The sequence below is a fragment of the Ascaphus truei genome, chromosome 2, assembly GCF_040206685.1.
Source record: "Ascaphus truei isolate aAscTru1 chromosome 2, aAscTru1.hap1, whole genome shotgun sequence".
Taxonomy (NCBI): Eukaryota; Metazoa; Chordata; class Amphibia; order Anura; family Ascaphidae; genus Ascaphus; species Ascaphus truei.
In genome coordinates this window covers 53,687,968-53,707,115 of record NC_134484.1, presented here as the reverse complement: position 1 = coordinate 53,707,115, position 19,148 = coordinate 53,687,968, and the positions used below count along the sequence as shown (strand labels likewise).

Sequence of the window (19,148 nt, the reverse complement as noted above, 5' to 3'; positions counted from 1 at the left end):
GCTGATATAAAGCTGGACTGTTTAAAGCTGCAGGCTACATAAAAGCCAACATTTCTTTTCCCTGCACTAACCTCCTACAGGTTTAATTTGACATTATTTTTGCACATCCCCTGTACTGAAAATTGGAGCAAAACCATATTAAGTCACACTGCTCTTTAAATCACTGCTTTTTAAATAATTTGATTTATTAAAAAGTATAAAGTATATTAAATGCCATTTTGGGAATTAAGAGTAATTTGTTTGATTTTACTGATGCATGAAAGCAATGTGAAAGCAATGTAATAAATAAGACAACATATTACGGATAAGAAGAAATCTATTAAGGAATAAAATTTCAAATATTTTTATATAGTTAAACATAACAAAATTATTTTCAAGATTACAATGTTAAATGGAGTTATATTTTTCCATTGGAACACCATTTTTTCACAAGTTGAAAATACATATATTTTTATTTTTTACCTGAGCAGTGAGCTAAAGATCCACTCCATTGTCCATTTAACTGACAGGTCCGTGTAGAATGTCCTAATAAGGTTCGTCTTCCAGTGCACGAATAATGAACAGTAGATCCAAATGTAAACTTTTCTCCAGAGATTATTGCATTCGGAGGGACTCCAGGATGGCCACAGTCAATCACTGATCAACAAAAAAATATCAAGTTTAATACCACTATCTACTATTCTTGCATTCCTATTTTTAATTAACTCCTTTCTAACAAATATACAGATGCAGTCTTATGGTTGTCGCACTGCTCATATGAAATTCTCTGTGGTCACGTTTTTTTTTTCCATCTGTGCACATGGAGTGCCAGTAAGGAGACTAATGACCCATTGAGATTAATACAGTGGATGTCCGTGGTTCTGAATGTGACTCGCGCTGTAAGAGACACACAGTAAGGGTGAGACAGAATCAGTCACTCTGCCTGCGCGCCTCTAACATGCGATTGCACGACTTTTCTTTCCTTTTAATAACACAATAGTGAAGCAGGGGGTCTCCTGAGTTAAACCTCATTAATTTCAGCCTCAGGGACCCCTGCTTCTCGAGTTACAGGCTGTGACCCCTTGCTTCCCGAGTTAAAGGCCCGGTATGGGGTTCCAGTATCCCCACCATGTTTAAATTGTCCCGCGTCATGGCCCACGTAACCGGGAGATACCGTCACCCCATTTAAATATATATATATATATATATATATATATATATATATATATATATTTATAGATTTATATCTATTTTGGGGGGTTGGTGGAGGGCTATAAGTCTATATGCATAAAATAGCATTTGAAACTGACTTCAAATAACTATATTTTATTCATATAATCATTTATACATTATCAGATGATTTTAGGAATTACAAATATACTTTAAAAAGTATAGGAGTATATTAAATATACTGTCAACATATACATTTCCATTATATCTTAAGTAATCCTTCTGAATAAAATGTTATTTAAAGAAAAAAGAGAATGTTTCACCGTATTGATATTTTGTAAGTCTAATGTTATAATACATAAATATTTGTAAAAATAATGTAAAAATATGTCAGATGCTTACTCATACATTCTGGAAGTGACTTGTCCCAGTGGCTATTTGGTTGACAAACTAGTACAGGAGATCCAAATATGAAGTATCCAGGACTGCAGTCATAAAACACCACTGTTCCATAGGTGAAGTTTCCATGTTCGATCTTACTTTCTCGAATAGAATTTTCTGGAATTCCAGGATCACTACAGTTGACCACTGAGTAAAAAAACATTGGTACTTCAAAACTCAATACAAGTAGCATTGCAGGAAAAACTATATATATGCAGAGATTAGCACTGAAAAAATGATCAATATGTAACTTTACTGTACAGTAAGTGGGTACCAATAATGCTAGTCAAGAATAAATCATCATTACATTATGCGCAATTCACTCCCCACATAAATCATTAATTAATGAAAATTCATCAGGCAGGCATTAAAATATGCAGTATTACCAATATGTTATTTAAAGTAGATTTTCATTTTTATTGTCTTTTTATTCAATGAAAACTCTCATCTTATAGTACATGAACCTAGGAAATATATTAAACTAAAAGTATATTGGGACATACAGTATATATGTAACAGACTTCATTATTCTCTCTGATCTGATATGTTAGGACACTGAGTGATGTACTTTATCAATATGGTTAGTGAATTCTGTGGAAGCTCTATGATGTTCTCAGTTCTTCTGGTATAAAAAAATGTAAGCACTATGAAAGAATGGGGGTCATTCATGCAAGTGCAATAGTGCTAATCAGTGAGCTACCGCACAGTTGCTTCCATTGACTTCAATGTGAGTTTCTGTGTGATAGTTCTCCAATCAGCAGTATTGCAATTTAATTAATAACCCCCCAACCCCCCTCCTTTCTGGCTACAACTCTAAAATACAGAACGCTGTCCATTATTCAATGTTGTATATGTAAAATCACAAGTGAGTTGGATTTCTTAGACAAGTTAGACAAGAGGTGGACAGATGTTAAGAGTCTGAATGTAGAAGACTAATCCTTCCAGTACAGGACTTGAAAGAACACCCTTTTTTGTTACTTTTTATTTAACATTTTCAAGACAGGTTCACATAACGCATTTTACAAAACAAAATAAAATGGGGGGTTAAGTAATATTGGGGAAGGAAAAAGGGGGGAATGGAGGGGACGCGGTTAGAACAACCTTTAAAAAAAAATAAGCATCACAAATCAGAATCATATGTCTAATGTATCTGGATGACTTGATCAACCTGTATAATAAGTGTGAAAATATGAATGGGAACTTTTTAACTGCTTTGATGGCAAAGGGACCTTCAGGACATTGCTGTGCTAGTGACCCCGGAATGGGTCTTTAGTAAAACAGGATAGTTTCTTCACTTTGCCTAATGCCACAGGATAAACTTCATGGCAGTTACGATACTTACAGTAGTAGAGAGTGACACACTTTCCTGCACATTTGTGTATTACTACACAGAATATTGCTATTTAAAGTTTAGGCTCTGTTTAAGAGAATGACAGTGATTTACACAATTTGTGCAAGATACGTACATGTTCATATAAGTATTTATCATATTGCTTCACTGTTGTGCCTCTTGTATTTTTCACTTTAGATGGCTGTCCCCATATTTTCTTCTGATAATTAGTTTTATTGAGACATGTATTCTGTATTCAGGGAAATTAAATTCATAGAATTTCAAGTGTACAAAGAATACAGTAACTCAATCAGGGCTTTTGGGCCTACTTTGCAAATATTGTAAAATAATGTATTAGTGTTGAAAAATATGATTACATAATTAAAAGATGGGAAGAACTTGTAAATTGGAAATTTAGCATATTATGAATAGCTATTTCCTTTTATTTTAATAAATGGGCTTTTAAAGCAGATCATAAAATAAACATATTTCTAATACTTCGGAAGTAACATTTCATTGCCTTATCTCAAAGGAAATCATCTATTTTATTGCCAACCTCTCCTTGACATAGACACATCTGCAAGGTTATTTAGGAATCCTATTCTGTTCTAACAGTTACCTTAATTGCTTTAGAGATTTATAGGATACTGATTGATAATATTTTACTAGTGTCCTGGGAAATGCATTGAAGAAAGATATGAACACTTTGTCAAACAGGGGTAAGCTAGGTGTAAGAAAGTCACTGTCACTACTTATGAAATTCTTGTTCTGTCATGCTAATGTTTCAAATCTACAATGCAAAATGTTCAAAAACGTAATGCGTGTGGTTGCTGTTAGTGGTTGCAAAGTGACAGAGATTACAATTTGAAAAGTATTTGTGAATACTAAAAATTCTATTACTGACACTTTATTCTTAAAAAATACTTTTCGTTTATAAATTATTTTACAAGAAAAATATACTTCTTTAATCATGTGTAACCATGCTGTAAAATGGCTACAGTCATCTCTCCTGCTGACAGTAAGGCCTGGTAAGTTATGGGCATGCCAGCAGTAATTATGGAGGTTTGCCCTCACACCCTGGTGAGGTGCCCTATGTATGGATGGGAGTGGTCACATGCTCTGCATCCATGATTAGTGATGTCAGAGTTGTGCCAGCCCCCAGAGGATACATAAGGCACAGCACTGCTCAAATGTTAGTTCAGAAGTTGTTAGAGGAGGAGTTCAGAAGCTGTTGGAAGGTTATGTAAGAGACTATGAGACAAGGAGCAAGTCTGAGTGCAGGCTTGGGAGGAGACAGCTTATAAGACTGTGACCAGGGACCTGGCACAGGGACTATCTCCCTAAGGGGAGATAGGGAATCCACCAATTTGGGAAAGGACACCTTTCAAAGGGAAGTGCGGTGAACATGAGAGGCTAAGTACACCCACTGTGAAGGGCAGCTGGCCCGCCGCAAGTCAATAAAGATGATCCTGTTAAATCATACCCTCATGGGTAAGTGTGTAGTGATTACACAGAGGAGTGCACCACAGAGGAGTTCCTCACCAGGACCATCCACAAGCGGACGCTGGGATCCTGATGAGGTGGAGGCGCTGCACTGGATATAGGTAGGACTCATGCACACTACCTCAGATGCCTGTCTGGGTTGGCAATCCCCACACAACATCATGCGGGAGACTCAGGAGTCCTGTTGCCAACAGGTGCACCACCAGACACTACACTGTAATGGGGACTGGTTAGACCACAGGGGCCAATGTGAGTTTGGGTGGGTCAGGCCAGGCCAGAAAATCCGTTACATTTGGAGGCTCTGCTCAGATGACCTGTCAACAGGACAGGCTTTTGCTAGGCACACTGGGAGACAGGGAGAGTGTATGCTGCCACTTTGTGCTGTGTTGGGACGGACATAGGAGTAGTCAGGGGGCTGATGGAGTATAGTCAGCTCGCAGGGACGACCTAGGGGCCTGAAAGGAGTTGGGGGTTTGGAGCCGGGCTATAGCTGTTCTAGTCACCTTGAGGCAGTGCTAGTTGGTAGGATGCCTGAAGGGATAGCCTGTTAACGTGGTCAGGAATTCTGGAGAGGGTCTGCGCTAGGCTAGCCAACAGTAGGTAGACGCCCAAGTACTGCATGGAAGAGCCAGAGTACTCTAGCCCATTCCAGACCACTTACCGAAGGGAGCACAGACTGGGAGGAATGAGATACAGCAGACACAGAGAGAGTGAGCCTAGCAAGAGGCAGTGCATACACGAGTCCAGCCTACATTAGGTACACAAGGTGGTGCATCAAGGTGATGCATCTTTATTGTACCGGTGTGGTAGCTGCCCTGCAGAGAGGAGCTCCACGTACAATAATCCTAAATACAGTGAAAGAATGGCGACCGCAAGAATGGAGGATCCGCGCGGTGCAGAAAGTCCAAGATGGCGGACGGAGGATAATAAAGAGAGCGCACATGGCGTGTGTGCGGGTGCAGAGCAAGCGGCAGAAGGAACTTTTGCAAGCATGCTGTGGAGTGGCGCTAAAGCTGTAGCTGCGCCATTTTTGTCCTGTCTAGGGTCTAGGGGCACGATCCCCGAGGACATAGAGGAGGATATTGTGATTTTGTGCGATGGAAATGGTGAAAAAGAAGGATTTGCTAGCCAGACGGTGAGTGCTATACAAAGAGCTACCTCGGTAGCTGAAGTAATTGGACATGCAAACCAAGATGGCGGCTCCCGCTTCCCTGGGAGACCGCGTGGGCTTGCTGCAGAAAATTCTGCAGTTGCAAAAGTTGCCGACAGTTGGCCGGGATTGGCGCCAAAGAAAGAACCCCACCCTGTGGGGGGTAATGGCGCGAAAGCTGTGGCCGCGCCCTTCAGGACTGTGAAAGGTGCGGCCTCAATTAAAGGACATCCTATTGAGCTGTGGGACCCGCCCATAATTGCTACTAGTGGGGGTGGTTTCCAGCTGTGTCAGATGAGGGTGGAGCTAGTCAAGGGAGTGGCCGGCAACTCAACCCCTGATTGTCAGTTGCGCAGAGCCAGCTTACAGAACAGACCGTTGCTGCAAGTGACTCCAACAAAGACAATGGCCTGTCCACAAGAAGTGACTGCCATGGTATCCACCCAGCCATATTCAATACTGGGAGGAGTACTGGTGATTCGGGTGGCGGGCACCAAGACTGTAGTGGGCTTCTGCCTACAATGCAGGCTACCCGGTGGTACCGTGGGTACGTCGGCAAGCTGTCCGCAATGTGGCACCCAGTACCTGTGGCCTACGCCTACATTTGTGTCCATTCCGACTATCGAACCCGCGGGGGATATGGCTAGGCTGTCCGCCGGGTCCCCGGTGCGCTGTGGAAAGAAGGTGCAGATCCCGGAGAATGGGGATCGGGGCCGGTTGTTAAGGCCGAGCCCGAGGAGAAAGGAGCGGTCGGTCAGCGTAACGATCGAGAGACAAAAAGGCGGTCGCCACGAACGGTGACCCCGATCAGAGTGGAGGCGGATTCCTCCGATGAGGAACCCAAAGTGCCGCCCGGGGCAGTGATCCGGCATGTAGCAGTATCCTGTGGAGAAAATGGGAGGAGATTGCCACTTACCGGGAGTATCGGTGAGAGGAGTCGGGTGTCACCAGTGGAGCGGAAGGCAGAGAGACGGAGCCCTTCCATTCCTGGGACCGGCGGGTCCAGCGATGACGGGCGATCCACGGCCACCCTGCGGAGCGTTAAGAGCAGCCCTTGTACTTACCAGGCTCCGGTGACGGCATCCGTAGAGGAGAGGCGGTGTCAGGCCCAGGCGGTGCACGAGAAGGCAGCGGAGCTTCCGGACGTCGTCGTGGAGGAAGAGATCCCGCATGGGGATCCATCGCAAGATGGCGGAGTATCCGGTTCCGGTGATGACGTCACTTCCGGAGGAGGTAGCGGAACGACCAGAGAGAGAACCACAACGCCTCGGCGATCGGGCAGCACTTACCGATCACCTGTGCCAACCAAGAGCTGGCAGGCTGCCAGAAGAGCCGAGAAGGGTGAGGCTCAGCCAGCGGAGAGTCCTCGCGGTGATCCGGGACAATTCAAAGGTAGAGAGCGGGTCGGAATCCCGCAGATACCATTTGCCCGTCCTTATGCCCAAACCCATGCTCTAGATAAAGCCCCTGTCCCAGTCACCTTTTCCCGTGGGTCCACGTCCAGTTTGGGGATGTCGGGAGGGTCCCAGGGAACCAGTGAGGAACGGACTGGGGAGAAACTGGCAAGTTGTACATCCGACGATGGGTCGGTGGGTGGAGGATATTCGGGGGAGACATCTGAGTCCAGTTGGAGACCTAGTGTGGCTATAGAGGGAGTTTAAGCCCCGATCTACAGGGACATCGGGAGTGTCTTCCTGGGGGGACGCAGAGGAGGGAGAATCCTTAGAATTCGAGCCCGAAAAGGTTAGGGAGACCCGGTGGTGGGCCCCATTATTCGAGGGTTATGTGGGGTGGATGGACCGCACTCGGTTCTTACTACAGAGGGAGGATGTAGTGGACTACTGGTGGAGTACGGGGGAATTTACACCGGAGAAACACCAAAGGGAGGTGCAGGAGCGGTGGTTCCAAATTTGCCACGGCAGTATCAAGCCCAAGTATACTGACAGACCCCATAGACCCAGACGATCCCCTATCATGGGTGTTACCAGGGAAGGCAGGGAATGCAAACTTAACCAGGTGTAGGCGGGCTGAGAGGGCTATTACCGCCAAATACAAATATTCCCATGGCTTGGAATATCCCTACGTTCCAGAACCCCTCATGCAGGAGATTGAGGACAATAGGGACAGATGGTTGCGAGAGACCATAGAGGAATATATGGTCAATAAAGGGGGTGCCATTAAGGGCAGCAGAGCTGAGGAGAGGATAGCGCACCTTATGCGGGTGTGGAGTATAGGCAGGAATGTCTATAAACACAAAGTGGTGTATTTGCAGCCTTTGCTCTTAAGCAGAAATGCTTTTAAGTAGAAATCTTTCAAGTAGTATGGTAGTTTAAAAAAGGAAGTTCAAAAAAGAAGTGGAAAAAGTGGACACAATCTACTGCTTCTGATTCCTGCATTTGAACTACGCTGGAAAGGAGGTTATCATCCCACACTGCACATCTCAACACATTACTATTGCTGTGATGCCACCTTTACTTTTTATATTTACTGTAACCTCACTTATTTTCAAATTATGCACTTCCTTCCACCAGCCTCATCATGTCTATAACTCTATTCATATTTCGCCATCTCTCCTTACTTCACCACTTCTCAGTTCACATGAACTCCTCTCTTACCTGCGCCCTCTGTCACCACACAGTTATGCTGCCTGCACTAAAACACACCCCTACAAATCATCCTCTCACATTCTCTTTCTGTCCATGCTTCTCCTCCTTGCTTCTGGGGATATCTCTCCCAATCCTGGTCCCTGCCTTATTTCTACTTGCTCTCGTCCTCGCCTTCCACATGCAACTTCTACTCCTTCTGGTGTCAACCCCTCTAACCTCATACCCATCCCCTGCCACCCTCCCTCCTCTCTCCCTTTCTCCTGTGCCCTTTGGAATGCTCGCTCCCTCTCTAACAAGTTCCTCTCTGTGCATGACTTCTTTCTCTCTCACTCCCTGCTTCTCTTTGCTATAACTGAGACCTGGCTCACTCAGTCTGACTCTGCTCTGGAAGCTGCCCTCTCCTATGGTGGCCTTTCCTTCTCCCACACTCCACGCCCTGGTGGCAGGGGTGGAGGCGTGGGGCTCCTGCTCTCCTCTCTCTGCCATTACAGAACAGTTTCTATTCCCCCCTCTCTTGTTTTTCCCTCCTTCGAGGCTCACACAGTCCAGATCTTCTCTCCTCTCCCGGTCCATGTGGCGGTCATCTATCGCCCACCTTCCTCTACTCATCCCCCTTCTGCCTTTCTCTCTCACTTTGAATCCTGGCTCTCTTTCTTTCTCTCCTCAGACTCCCCTGTTCTTCTCCTTGGGGACTTCAACTGCCACATTGATGACCCCTCTCTCCCTTGGGCTTCCCGCTTTCTTTCTCTAACCTCTTCTTTTGGCCTTCAACTGTGGACTGCAGCCAGCACCCACAAGGATGGCCACTACTTAGACCTGGTTTTCACTAAGAACTTCTCTCTCTCTCCGATTTCTCCATTTCCCCTTTTCCTCTCTCTGACCATCATCTCATCTCATTCTCTCTATCTGGCTTCTCTCCATCTCCATCTCCATCTCGCCCTCGTTTTTGCAGAAACCTGCGCTCTATTAACCTACCAGCTCTTGATTCCACTTTACGCTCCTCCCTCTCCTCTCTCAGTTCTGCTTCAGACCCTGACAACCTGGTCAGGAACTACAACTCTGCCTTATCTTCCTCTCTTGATCTTCATGCCCCACTTTCTCTCTGCCGTCCTCGCCCTTCTAACCCCAGACCCTGGCTAAACTCCCACACACGCATGCTGCGTTCCTCCACTCGTTCCTCTGAACGCCTCTGGAGGAAATCTCATACGCTCGCAGACTTCATCCACTACAAATTTATGCTATCCTGTTTCAACTCTGCCCTCTTTCAGGCTAAACAAACCTACTTTTCATCACTAATCAACACACACAAGTCTAACCCACGCCGTCTCTTTTCTGTTTTTGACTCTCTACTCAGACCACCCTCAGCTGCCTCCTCTTCTTCCTCCATCTCACCTCAGGACTTTGCTGACTTTTTTAAGAAAAAGGTGGAGTCCATACGGCAGAACATCCCATCTGTTGCCTCCTCCCATCCCACAATGCTTCCCAACTCTCCTCCTGTCTTTCTTGACTCTTTTTCTGCTATCTCGGAGGAGGATGTATCACTGCTGATCTCCTCTTCTCCCTCTACCACTTGCCCTCTTGATCCCATTCCCTCCCATCTCCTAAAACCTCTTGCTCCTTCTATAATCCCTATGCTCACACAGATCTTTAACTCTTCCCTCTACTCTGGTACCTTTCCTTCATCCTTCAAGCATGCAACCGTTATACCATTACTCAAAAACAGCAAGCTTGACCCTACCTGTCCTTCTAACTATCGACCTGTCTCCCTCCTGCCTTTTGCCTCCAAACTCCTTGAACGTCTTGTATTCTCTCGATTGCTACACTTTTTCAACACCTATTCTGTACTAGACCCTCTACAATCTGGCTTCCGCACTGCTCACTCTACTGAAACAGCCCTCACTAAAATAACTGACGACCTCCACGCTGCCAAAGACAGAGGTCATTACACTCTGCTCATATTACTCGACCTCTCTGCAGCATTCGACACCGTGGACCACCCTCTTCTCCTTCACATTCTCCATACTCTTGGTATTCGGAACAAAGCTTTATCCTGGATCTCCTCTTACCTCTCCCATCGTACCTTCAGTGTCTCTTTTGCTAACACCTCCTCCTCCTCTATTGATCTCTCTGTGGGGGTACCCCAGGGCTCTGTCCTGGGACCCCTTCTCTTTTCTCTCTACACACTCTCTCTAGGTGACCTAATCACATCTTTTGGGTTTAAATATCACCTCTCTGCTGACGACACACAAATTTACCTTTCAACCCCTGACCTTACACCTGCTATACAGACCAAAGTTTCTGAATGCCTCTCTGGAATATCATCCTGGATGGCCATCCGCCGACTGAAACTTAACATGGCAAAAACAGAGCTCCTTATACTACCTCCCAAACCTGGCCCTACTACATCCTTCCACATTGCTATTGGAAATATGATCATTCACCCAGTAGCCCAAGCACGCTGCCTAGGGGTCACACTTGATTCCTCTCTCTCATTCTCCTCTCATATTCAAAACGTTTCTAAAACTTGTTGCTTTTTCCTCCGCAATATCACAAAGATACGCCCTTTCCTCTGTTACTCAACTGCTAAAACTCTGACTCAGGCCCTCATTCTCTCACGTCTCGATTACTGCAACCTCCTGCTGTCCGGCCTTCCTACCTCTCACCTGTCTCCCCTACAATATATCCTAAACACTGCTGCCAGAATCCCTCTACTCTTTCCTAAATCTGTCTCAGCGTCTCCCCTGCTGAAATCCCTCTCCTGGCTTCCGATTAAATCGCGTATCTCACACTCAATTCTACTGCTCACTTTTAAAGCTTTACATTCTTCTGCCCCTCATTACATCTCAGCCCTAATTTCTCGCTATGCACCATCACGACTCTTGCGTTCTTCTCAAGGAAGTCTTCTTACTACCCCCTTTGTATCTAAAGCTCTCTCCCACCTTAAACCTTTCTCACTTTCTGCCCCACACCTCTGGAATGACCTTCCCCTCAATACCCGACTAGCCCCCTCGCTATCCACCTTTAAGACCCACCTTAAGACACATCTGCTTAAAGAAGCATATGAGTAGCACTGGATAATCATGGACACATGACACAAAGCTTGGCCCCCTGCAGACGCACTTACTAGTATTCCCTCCTACTGTCTCTGTACGTTTTCCCTACCTACCAATTAGATTGTAAGCTCCTCGGAGCAGGGACTCCTTCCTTAATGTTACTTTTACAGTATGTCTGAAGCACTTATTCCCATGATCTGTTATTTATATTTGTTATTTATATGACATGTATTACTACTGTGAAGCGCTATGTACATTTTATGGCGCTATACAAATAAAGACATACATACATACATATCGACCTGAAAGAGGGTTGCCACGCGATTATAGTGTAACCGTCCTGGACATGGGGGGTCGGGAAGTCAAGAAACCTGATCCTCGCCACTATTATTAGGGGGGAACAGGATGGCTGTTGCGTAAGCTAGTGGCTGCTGGTCAGGGCTTGCTTGGCGCAAAGTAGAGTGCTAAGGTTATTGTACTAATATGTGTGTCATTCATTTTACAGTGCTTCCTGAAGAAAGGTACTTCAAATTTAGGTCCCAGCCGGGGACGGTGGGATTCACCAGGGGGAGAATGTAACCATGCTGTAAAATGGCTACAGTCATCTCTCCTGCTGACAGTAAGGCCTGGTAAGTTATGGGCATGCCAGCAGTAATTATGGAGGTTTGCCCTCACACCCTGGTGAGGTGCCCTATGTATGGATGGGAGTGGTCACATGCTCTGCATCCATGATTAGTGATGTCAGAGTTGTGCCAGCCCCCAGAGCATACATAAGGCACAGCACTGCTCAAAAGTTAGTTCAGAAGTTGTTAGAGGAGGAGTTCAGAAGCTGTTGGAAGGTTATGTAAGAGACTATGAGACAAGGAGCAAGTCCGAGTGCAGGCTTGGGAGGAGACAGCTTATAAGACTGTGACCAGGGACCTGGCACAGGGACTATCTCCCTGAGGGGAGATAGGGAATCCACCAATTTAGGGAAAGGACACCTTTCAAAGGGAAGTGCGGTGAACATGAGAGGCTAAGTACACCCACTGTGAGGGGCAGCTGGCCCGCCGCAAGTCAATAAAGATGATCCTGTTAAATCATACCCTCGTGTGTAAGTGTGGAGTGATTACACAGAGGAGTGCACCACAGAAGAGTTCCTCACCAGTACCATCCACAAGCGGACGCTGGGATCCTGATGAGGTGGAGGCGCTGCACTAGATATAGGTAGGACTCATGCACACTACCTCAGCTGCCTGTCTGGGTTGGCAATCCCCACACAACATCATGCGGGAGACTCAGGAGTCCTGTTGCCAACAGGTGCACCACCAGACACTACACTGTAATGGGGACTGGTTAGACCACAGGGGCCAATGTGAGATTGGGTGGGTCAGGCCAGGCCAGAAAATCTGTTACACATGTAACTCTATATTTTTACTTATTTCTTTTAACAAACAATGACAAAAGTGCACAACATATCACTAAGCCTGTAGCCATCACTACATCTGCATCATAGTATGACTTCACTCCAGTGCCTTCTCTCTCTTTTACAGTATGCTATATGATATTGTGTTACTAACCCACTCAATTCTAATTGTGGTAATGTACGTAATATTGATAGCATTGTTTTGTACAGTATGTTAACTTTAACAAACAATTGGGACAAACGTATTGAGATTTTAGTTAAAATGGCAGAGTCTCTACCAAAAACCTGCTTAAGAAAATATAAGCTGAGGCAAAGCATTTACAAGAGAAACAACAAAATATTAGGCAACCTCAAGATGCGAGAACAAATATTGAATATATAGCGCCGTGCAAGTGTATAAATTAAGATGAAAGAAAATGTAACTGTGATATTGAGAAGAAATCTATTAAAGATAACAAAAGTTTAAAGAAGGTAAAGCAGCGACTTATGATTTCGAAGAACAAATCATTGCTCGCAAACACAACGATGAGAGTTGAGGACTTCTACAGTACATGATATTTTACAGGTACATAGATAACACAAGGAATAATCATGCAGATGGAGAGTGGGAAAAATATGCCAATGATATACCGTGCATCTTACAGAAGAAGGAGCAAAGGCAATAACATCTATGAAGAATTGGAAGGCCTCAAGAGAAGATGGATTTACAACTAAAATGTTAAAGGAGGCTGCGGAAGAAGTAGAGAAAAGCCTTTCAAAACAAGAACAATTGAAGTTGGAGGTTGAAGAACACAAGAATTTCAGACCAAAAGAGCAAGGCCTTTGTTATCCTCATCCATAACAAAAGGAGACAAAGAAGACCTTAATAATTAGAGACTAATTAGTCTACTTGTTATCATTTACAAATTCTTTATGTACAGTATATACTGTACTCACTTATCAACTGCAACAGGCTTTAATCCGCCTAAAAAAACAAGTGTGAATTTACTGTATTTTAAGTCTGAATTAATACATGCGATCTACAGTCCCTACGTTTAGGATTTATATTTTATGAAAAAGCATTTTATTCTGTCTATACTTCACCCATTTTTATTGAATTCAGAAAATAATATTTTGAAGGAGTGCATGTTGTTAGAATAAGGAACAATTATGATAATGCCATATCAACTGTTATATTACATGAAGATATAAGCAAGATAAGCATGTGTAGCAGGGGACGCCATATCACAAACACTTGATGAATTGTTCAAAACAATGAATTGGGAAGAACACTGAATCAAAATGAATGGTGCATACTTGATATCTGCAGACATTGTTACTTTTGCCACAAGTCCAGAATACCTTCATCACTAAATTAAAGAATTTGCCAAAGCTAACAAGAATATAGTTACATAGTTACATAGTAGATGAGGTTGAAAAAAGACGTACGTCCATCAAGTTCAACCTATGCTAAATTTAGACAACAGATACTTTATCATATATCTATACATACTCATTGATCCAGAGGAAGACAAACAAAAAACTCCAGTGAGAAAAAAGGAACACAGGAACGCACCAAGGTAAGAGTAGTATAGTGTATTACCAAAAATAGAGAAAAGTAAACACTTACATATAATAAAACTTTAATACATCACGATCTAGGCGATATCCTCTTCAGTTAGGCATCACTCGAGAGGGTATACAGGGGCAATAATCATTCCTTCCAAATAACAGTCCCGCGCGCTGGGGCTGACTTTGTAGCACTAGCCGCAATCTAACCTCCACGAGTGTAAGCGTGGTTGGGAGCGTAGTGCGCATGCGTAGGAATGAAGCCCTCCGTAGCCGTCTATGGATGCCTGTCCGTTTTGGTGTTCGCAACCGGAAAAGATACACTTGTGTGTATGCCAGCTACTAAGGTAAGTGGAAACTAGTAACACAATAAAAAAAAAAAAAAAAACCCCAGTGACATATCATCCAATGATATCACATAAGGGGAAAAATAAATTCATTCCTGACTCCAAGAATTGGCAATCGGATTAATTCCTGAATCAACATCCTTCCCATGTATACTTATTTGGTATATCCCTGTATACTTTTCCTATCTAAAAAGATGTCCAACCTTTTTTGAATAAATCTATTGTATCTGCCATCACAGTCTCCATGGGTAATGAATTCCACATTTTAACTGTCCTTACTGTAAAGAACCCTTTCCTTTGTTGCTGGTGAAATCTCCTTTCCTCCAACCTTAAGGGATGGCCCTGAGTACTTTGTACTGACCGTGGGATGAACAGTTCTTTTGAAAGCTCATTGTATTGTCCCCGAATATATTTGTATATAGTTATCATATCCCCTCTTAGACGCCTTTTTTCTAATGTAAATAAATCTAATTTAGCTAGCCTCTCCTCATAAGTTAGATTGTCCATCCCCTTTATTAATTTGGTGGCTCTTCTCTGCACTCTCTCTAGTTCCATAATGTCTTTTCTTAGGATTGGTGCCCAAAATTGTACTCCATATTCAAGGTGTGGTCTTACTAATGCTTTATAAAGGGGCATAATTATGTTTACTTCCCTTCCATCCATTGCCCGTTTGATGCAAGATAAGATCTTGTTTGCCTTTGCAGCTATTGCATGACTTTGGGCACTATTGCTAAGCCTGCTGTCTACAAGCACTCCTAAATCCTTCTCCATCAAGGATTCCCCCAATATATCTCCATTTAATTTGTAAGTCGCCTTTTTATTCTTGCATCCTAAATGCATAACCTTACATTTATCTGTATTAAACCTCATCTGCCATTTACCTGCCCACGTTTCCAGTCTTTCCAAGTCCTTCTGAAGAGAAATTACATCCTGCTCTGATTCTATTACCTTACACAATTTAGTATCATCAGCAAAGATGGAGTATTTACTCTCAATCCCAACCTCAAGGTCATCAATAAACAAGTTAAAAAGCAGAGGTCCCAGTACCGATCCCTGAGGTACTCCACTCACAACTTTAGCCCAACCTGAAAAAGTTACATTTATAACAACCCTCTGTTGTCTGTCCTTTAACCAGTTTTCAATCCAGGTGCATATATTATTACTGAGTCCAATTTTCTTTATTTTGTACACCAACCTCTTGTGTGAAACCGTATCAAAAGCCTTTGCAAAATCTAAGTAGACCATCAACTGCATTATTCCTATTTACCTCCTCAAAGAAACAAATAAGGTTAGTTTGGCATGATCTATCCTTCATAAATCCATGCTGACTATTACAAATAATTTTGTTTTCTATTAGGTATTCCTGGATATTATCCCGTATTAAACCTTCAAGTAGTTTCCCACTATTGAAGTGAGGCTTACAGGTCTGTAATTTCCCGGTTGTGATCTAGCTCCCTTTTTAAATATAGGCACCACATCTGCTTTACGCCAATCTTGTGGTACTGAGCCTGTGGAAACGGAGTCTTTGAATATTAACTATAATGGTTTGGCTATTACTGAGCTTAACTCCTTCAGAACTCTTGGATGTATGCCATCGGGGCCAGGTGCCTTATTTACTTTAATTTTTTCAAGTCGCTTATGAACTTCTTCCTCAGTTAACCAATTGTTCATTAATATGGAGGTTGTGGCTTCCTCCTGCGGCACTACTATTGAACTTGATTCTTCCCTGGTAAACAAAGAGGCAAGGAATTTGTTTAATACCTCTGCTTTTTCCTTATCTCCAATAATCTGCCTACCCATCTCACACTGAAAGGGTCCTATATTTTCTTTTCTCATGTTTTTGATATTAAGGTACTTAAAGAAATGTTTAGGGTTGACCTTACTTTCTATTGCAATCCTTTTTTCATTATCCATTTTTGCTAATTTGATTGCCCTTTTGCAGTTTTTGTTACATTCCTTATAATTTTGATACAATGTCTCCGTCCCTTCTGACTTAAAGAATCTAAACTTCTTCCTCTTCTTGTCCATTTCCTCCCCTACCTGTTTATTTAGCCACATTGGTTTTGACTTATTTCTTTTATACTTATTACCCAAGTGTATACACTGATAAGTGTGCTTTTCTAACAATGTTTTAAAGACTGCCCATTTATCTTCTACATTTTTCCCTGCAAAAACATCATCCCAGTGTATTACTTGTAAATTAGACCTCAGTTTATTAAAATCTGCCTTTCTAAATTTTAAGGTCTTTGATGAACCCAAGTAATCTGTTTTTTGATCATTTATTTCAAATGAGACCATGTTATGATCACTGTTACTCAAATGTTCCAGGACTTGAATATTTGTTATTATGCCTACATTGTTTGATATGACTAAATCCAGAACTGCCCCTCTCCTGGTTGGTTCCTCAATAATTTGGGTCATATAATTGTCTTTAAGTACCCCCAAAAACCTGTTTCCATTTGTTGTAAAGCTAATCTCATTGCCCTAGTCTATGTCTGGATAATTAAAATCTCCCTGTCACGGTGAGATTATGGCAGGCTGTATAAGTCACACATAAATATATATAACAGATGATATATATTTATCACTGGGTCTGAACTGGAACGAGTCTTAGATATAATAAAGTATATTTATTACTTTGGATAGGTGAATACACAAATAATACAGTAACAAACAAGAAGTACACTTACTTTGGGGTTGGGGAATGAGAAGTATGGAGCATAGCAATTCTCTCGCAATAAGGTAGCATTCAGATGATAAATTGAAGACCAAGGATACAGGGTGGACATCAGTTTATAAACCTTTTGTGCCCTATCCATAACATTGAGTACCGTGGATTGGTTCTCAATTACCTCTAGCCAGTAGTTAACGTGGGAACACTTTTTGACCCATGCCCCCGGCTAGTTGGGATATGCGCAGTAGAGCTCGGGGGTCCCATTTCTATAACCCCTCCTCGATATTAGGAATGCCAGCTAGTCTACCAAATGGAGTACCTGGCAGGAAATCCTTTGTTGTGAGGTGTGAAATGGAACACTTGAAGACTGCTCTGGTTTGAGTAGTCTCCACCCTCATGCAAACAGTGGAGGTGACAAAATCCTTTGAAACATACCCAGGTCCTAGACATTGGGTCGCCTTTCTGGCCATATGCTACCCTGGTATGCAAAGGAATTTCCTCTGAGTTTTACCCATATCTCGGAATACAGTATGTTGGATAAAACATGAACATATTAAAATATTTGGTTCCTTTGGGTCCAGCAGGTCCAAACTTCCCAGTTCTCAATGCCGGAACTGGGACACCCTAGGGTCCAATTTGCGACCTGCTACGACCTGGGAAACCGGAGATACAAAAATATACTTAAAACCGTTTTACATTTTAATACACAAATCTCCGCTGTAAATGAAATCACGGTTTTTCACTAAATCCCCATTGAAAACAACGGGTTTCGCCGCCATAGACTTTCAAAGGCAAACCGCCGCCGTTGGCGGCTATGGGAGTCCCCGCCATAGACTTTCAACGGGGCGATGCCGCCAGTGAAGTCAATGGGAGTTCTCCGCCGTAGCCGGTCAATGGGGTTTGGCCGCCATTGGAGTCTATGGGAAAAATCCCGAACTTTCAAGGGGGTCCACACTCCGTCAGGTTGGTCCAAGAAGGTCAAGGATGGTTCTGCAGCGATGCCGGAGCAGTGGCTACAGACACCCCAAACCCTGACTCTCTGGACCCTCCGGAACTGGAGCTATGGAATACCAAAATTCAGCATTTGACACTTAGCCGTTTTCCTGAGCTTTTTCTGCCGCCGCCATTGGAACATATGGCGCGACCCGCTCTTATGGGTTCGACCCTTATCGAGGGTCCAGGATACGGGACCCGGTTGTGGTCGAGTGGGGGGAGGTCTAGGAACTAGGGACAGAAAGAATTTTATTCCTAGGGGCCCTAGAACTGTTCATTCACACGGCACTTGTCGTTGAACTTGACTTGTATGTGATCAAAGCTCTCCTATTGAAAATGTATCCGCTTTGCGGTTAAGCGGTTTGGACGGCAGCCAACTCGTTCCTGGAAAGCTCTTTCGAGGATTTCTCCATTGAAGTCAATGAACCCATAACCTTTCAATGGGAAACCGCCGCTCTCCCTCTCGGACGCCATCTGCTGGTCTTCTCAGGAACAGGACTCCACAGCAAGATTCACCATTAAAAAGCATTGAGCCCTAATGACGGCCTATGGGAACCTGCAAAATGGTGCCTGAAAAGGCAGGAAAATTTCACAAAGGGCTATAATCACTATACAACTATTAAAAACAAAAAACAAAACTGTGTGCTACTACCTAACTACCTATTAAGTATAAATGTAGAAGTATACACAGTGCAGTGACTATACCATCAAATAAGTGATGAAAAATTAATAAAAAGTTAAACCACAAATCCCACAGTGAGATAATTATGCATTAAATAATAAATGCCACATAACCATATTGGGGATAAGGGCGTCTGCAGCTGTAAACTCACGGGTGGCTCAAGCACCCCACACACACTAAGAGAATGGAAACAAAAGAAAACAGCGCACAACGCCAAATAGTGAAGCAAATTCAACAATATATTATCAAATTAAAAAGGGGGTAATA

At 43.3% G+C, this 19,148-nt stretch overlaps 1 protein-coding gene across 6 annotated transcripts in view; it reads right to left on the bottom strand.

Moving 5' to 3' along the window:
- CSMD3 (CUB and Sushi multiple domains 3) overlaps positions 1-19,148 on the bottom strand; it is a 1,548,521-nt gene that overhangs the window by 99,611 nt on the left and 1,429,762 nt on the right. For all 6 annotated transcript variants that reach the window (XM_075582415.1, XM_075582410.1, XM_075582412.1 and 3 more), the window contains 2 exons: positions 1,552-1,737; positions 463-636 (listed from right to left, as the gene is read on the bottom strand). In XM_075582415.1, coding sequence (XP_075438530.1) covers positions 463-636; positions 1,552-1,737 — 360 coding nt within the window. The remainder of the gene's footprint in view (positions 1-462; positions 637-1,551; positions 1,738-19,148) is intronic.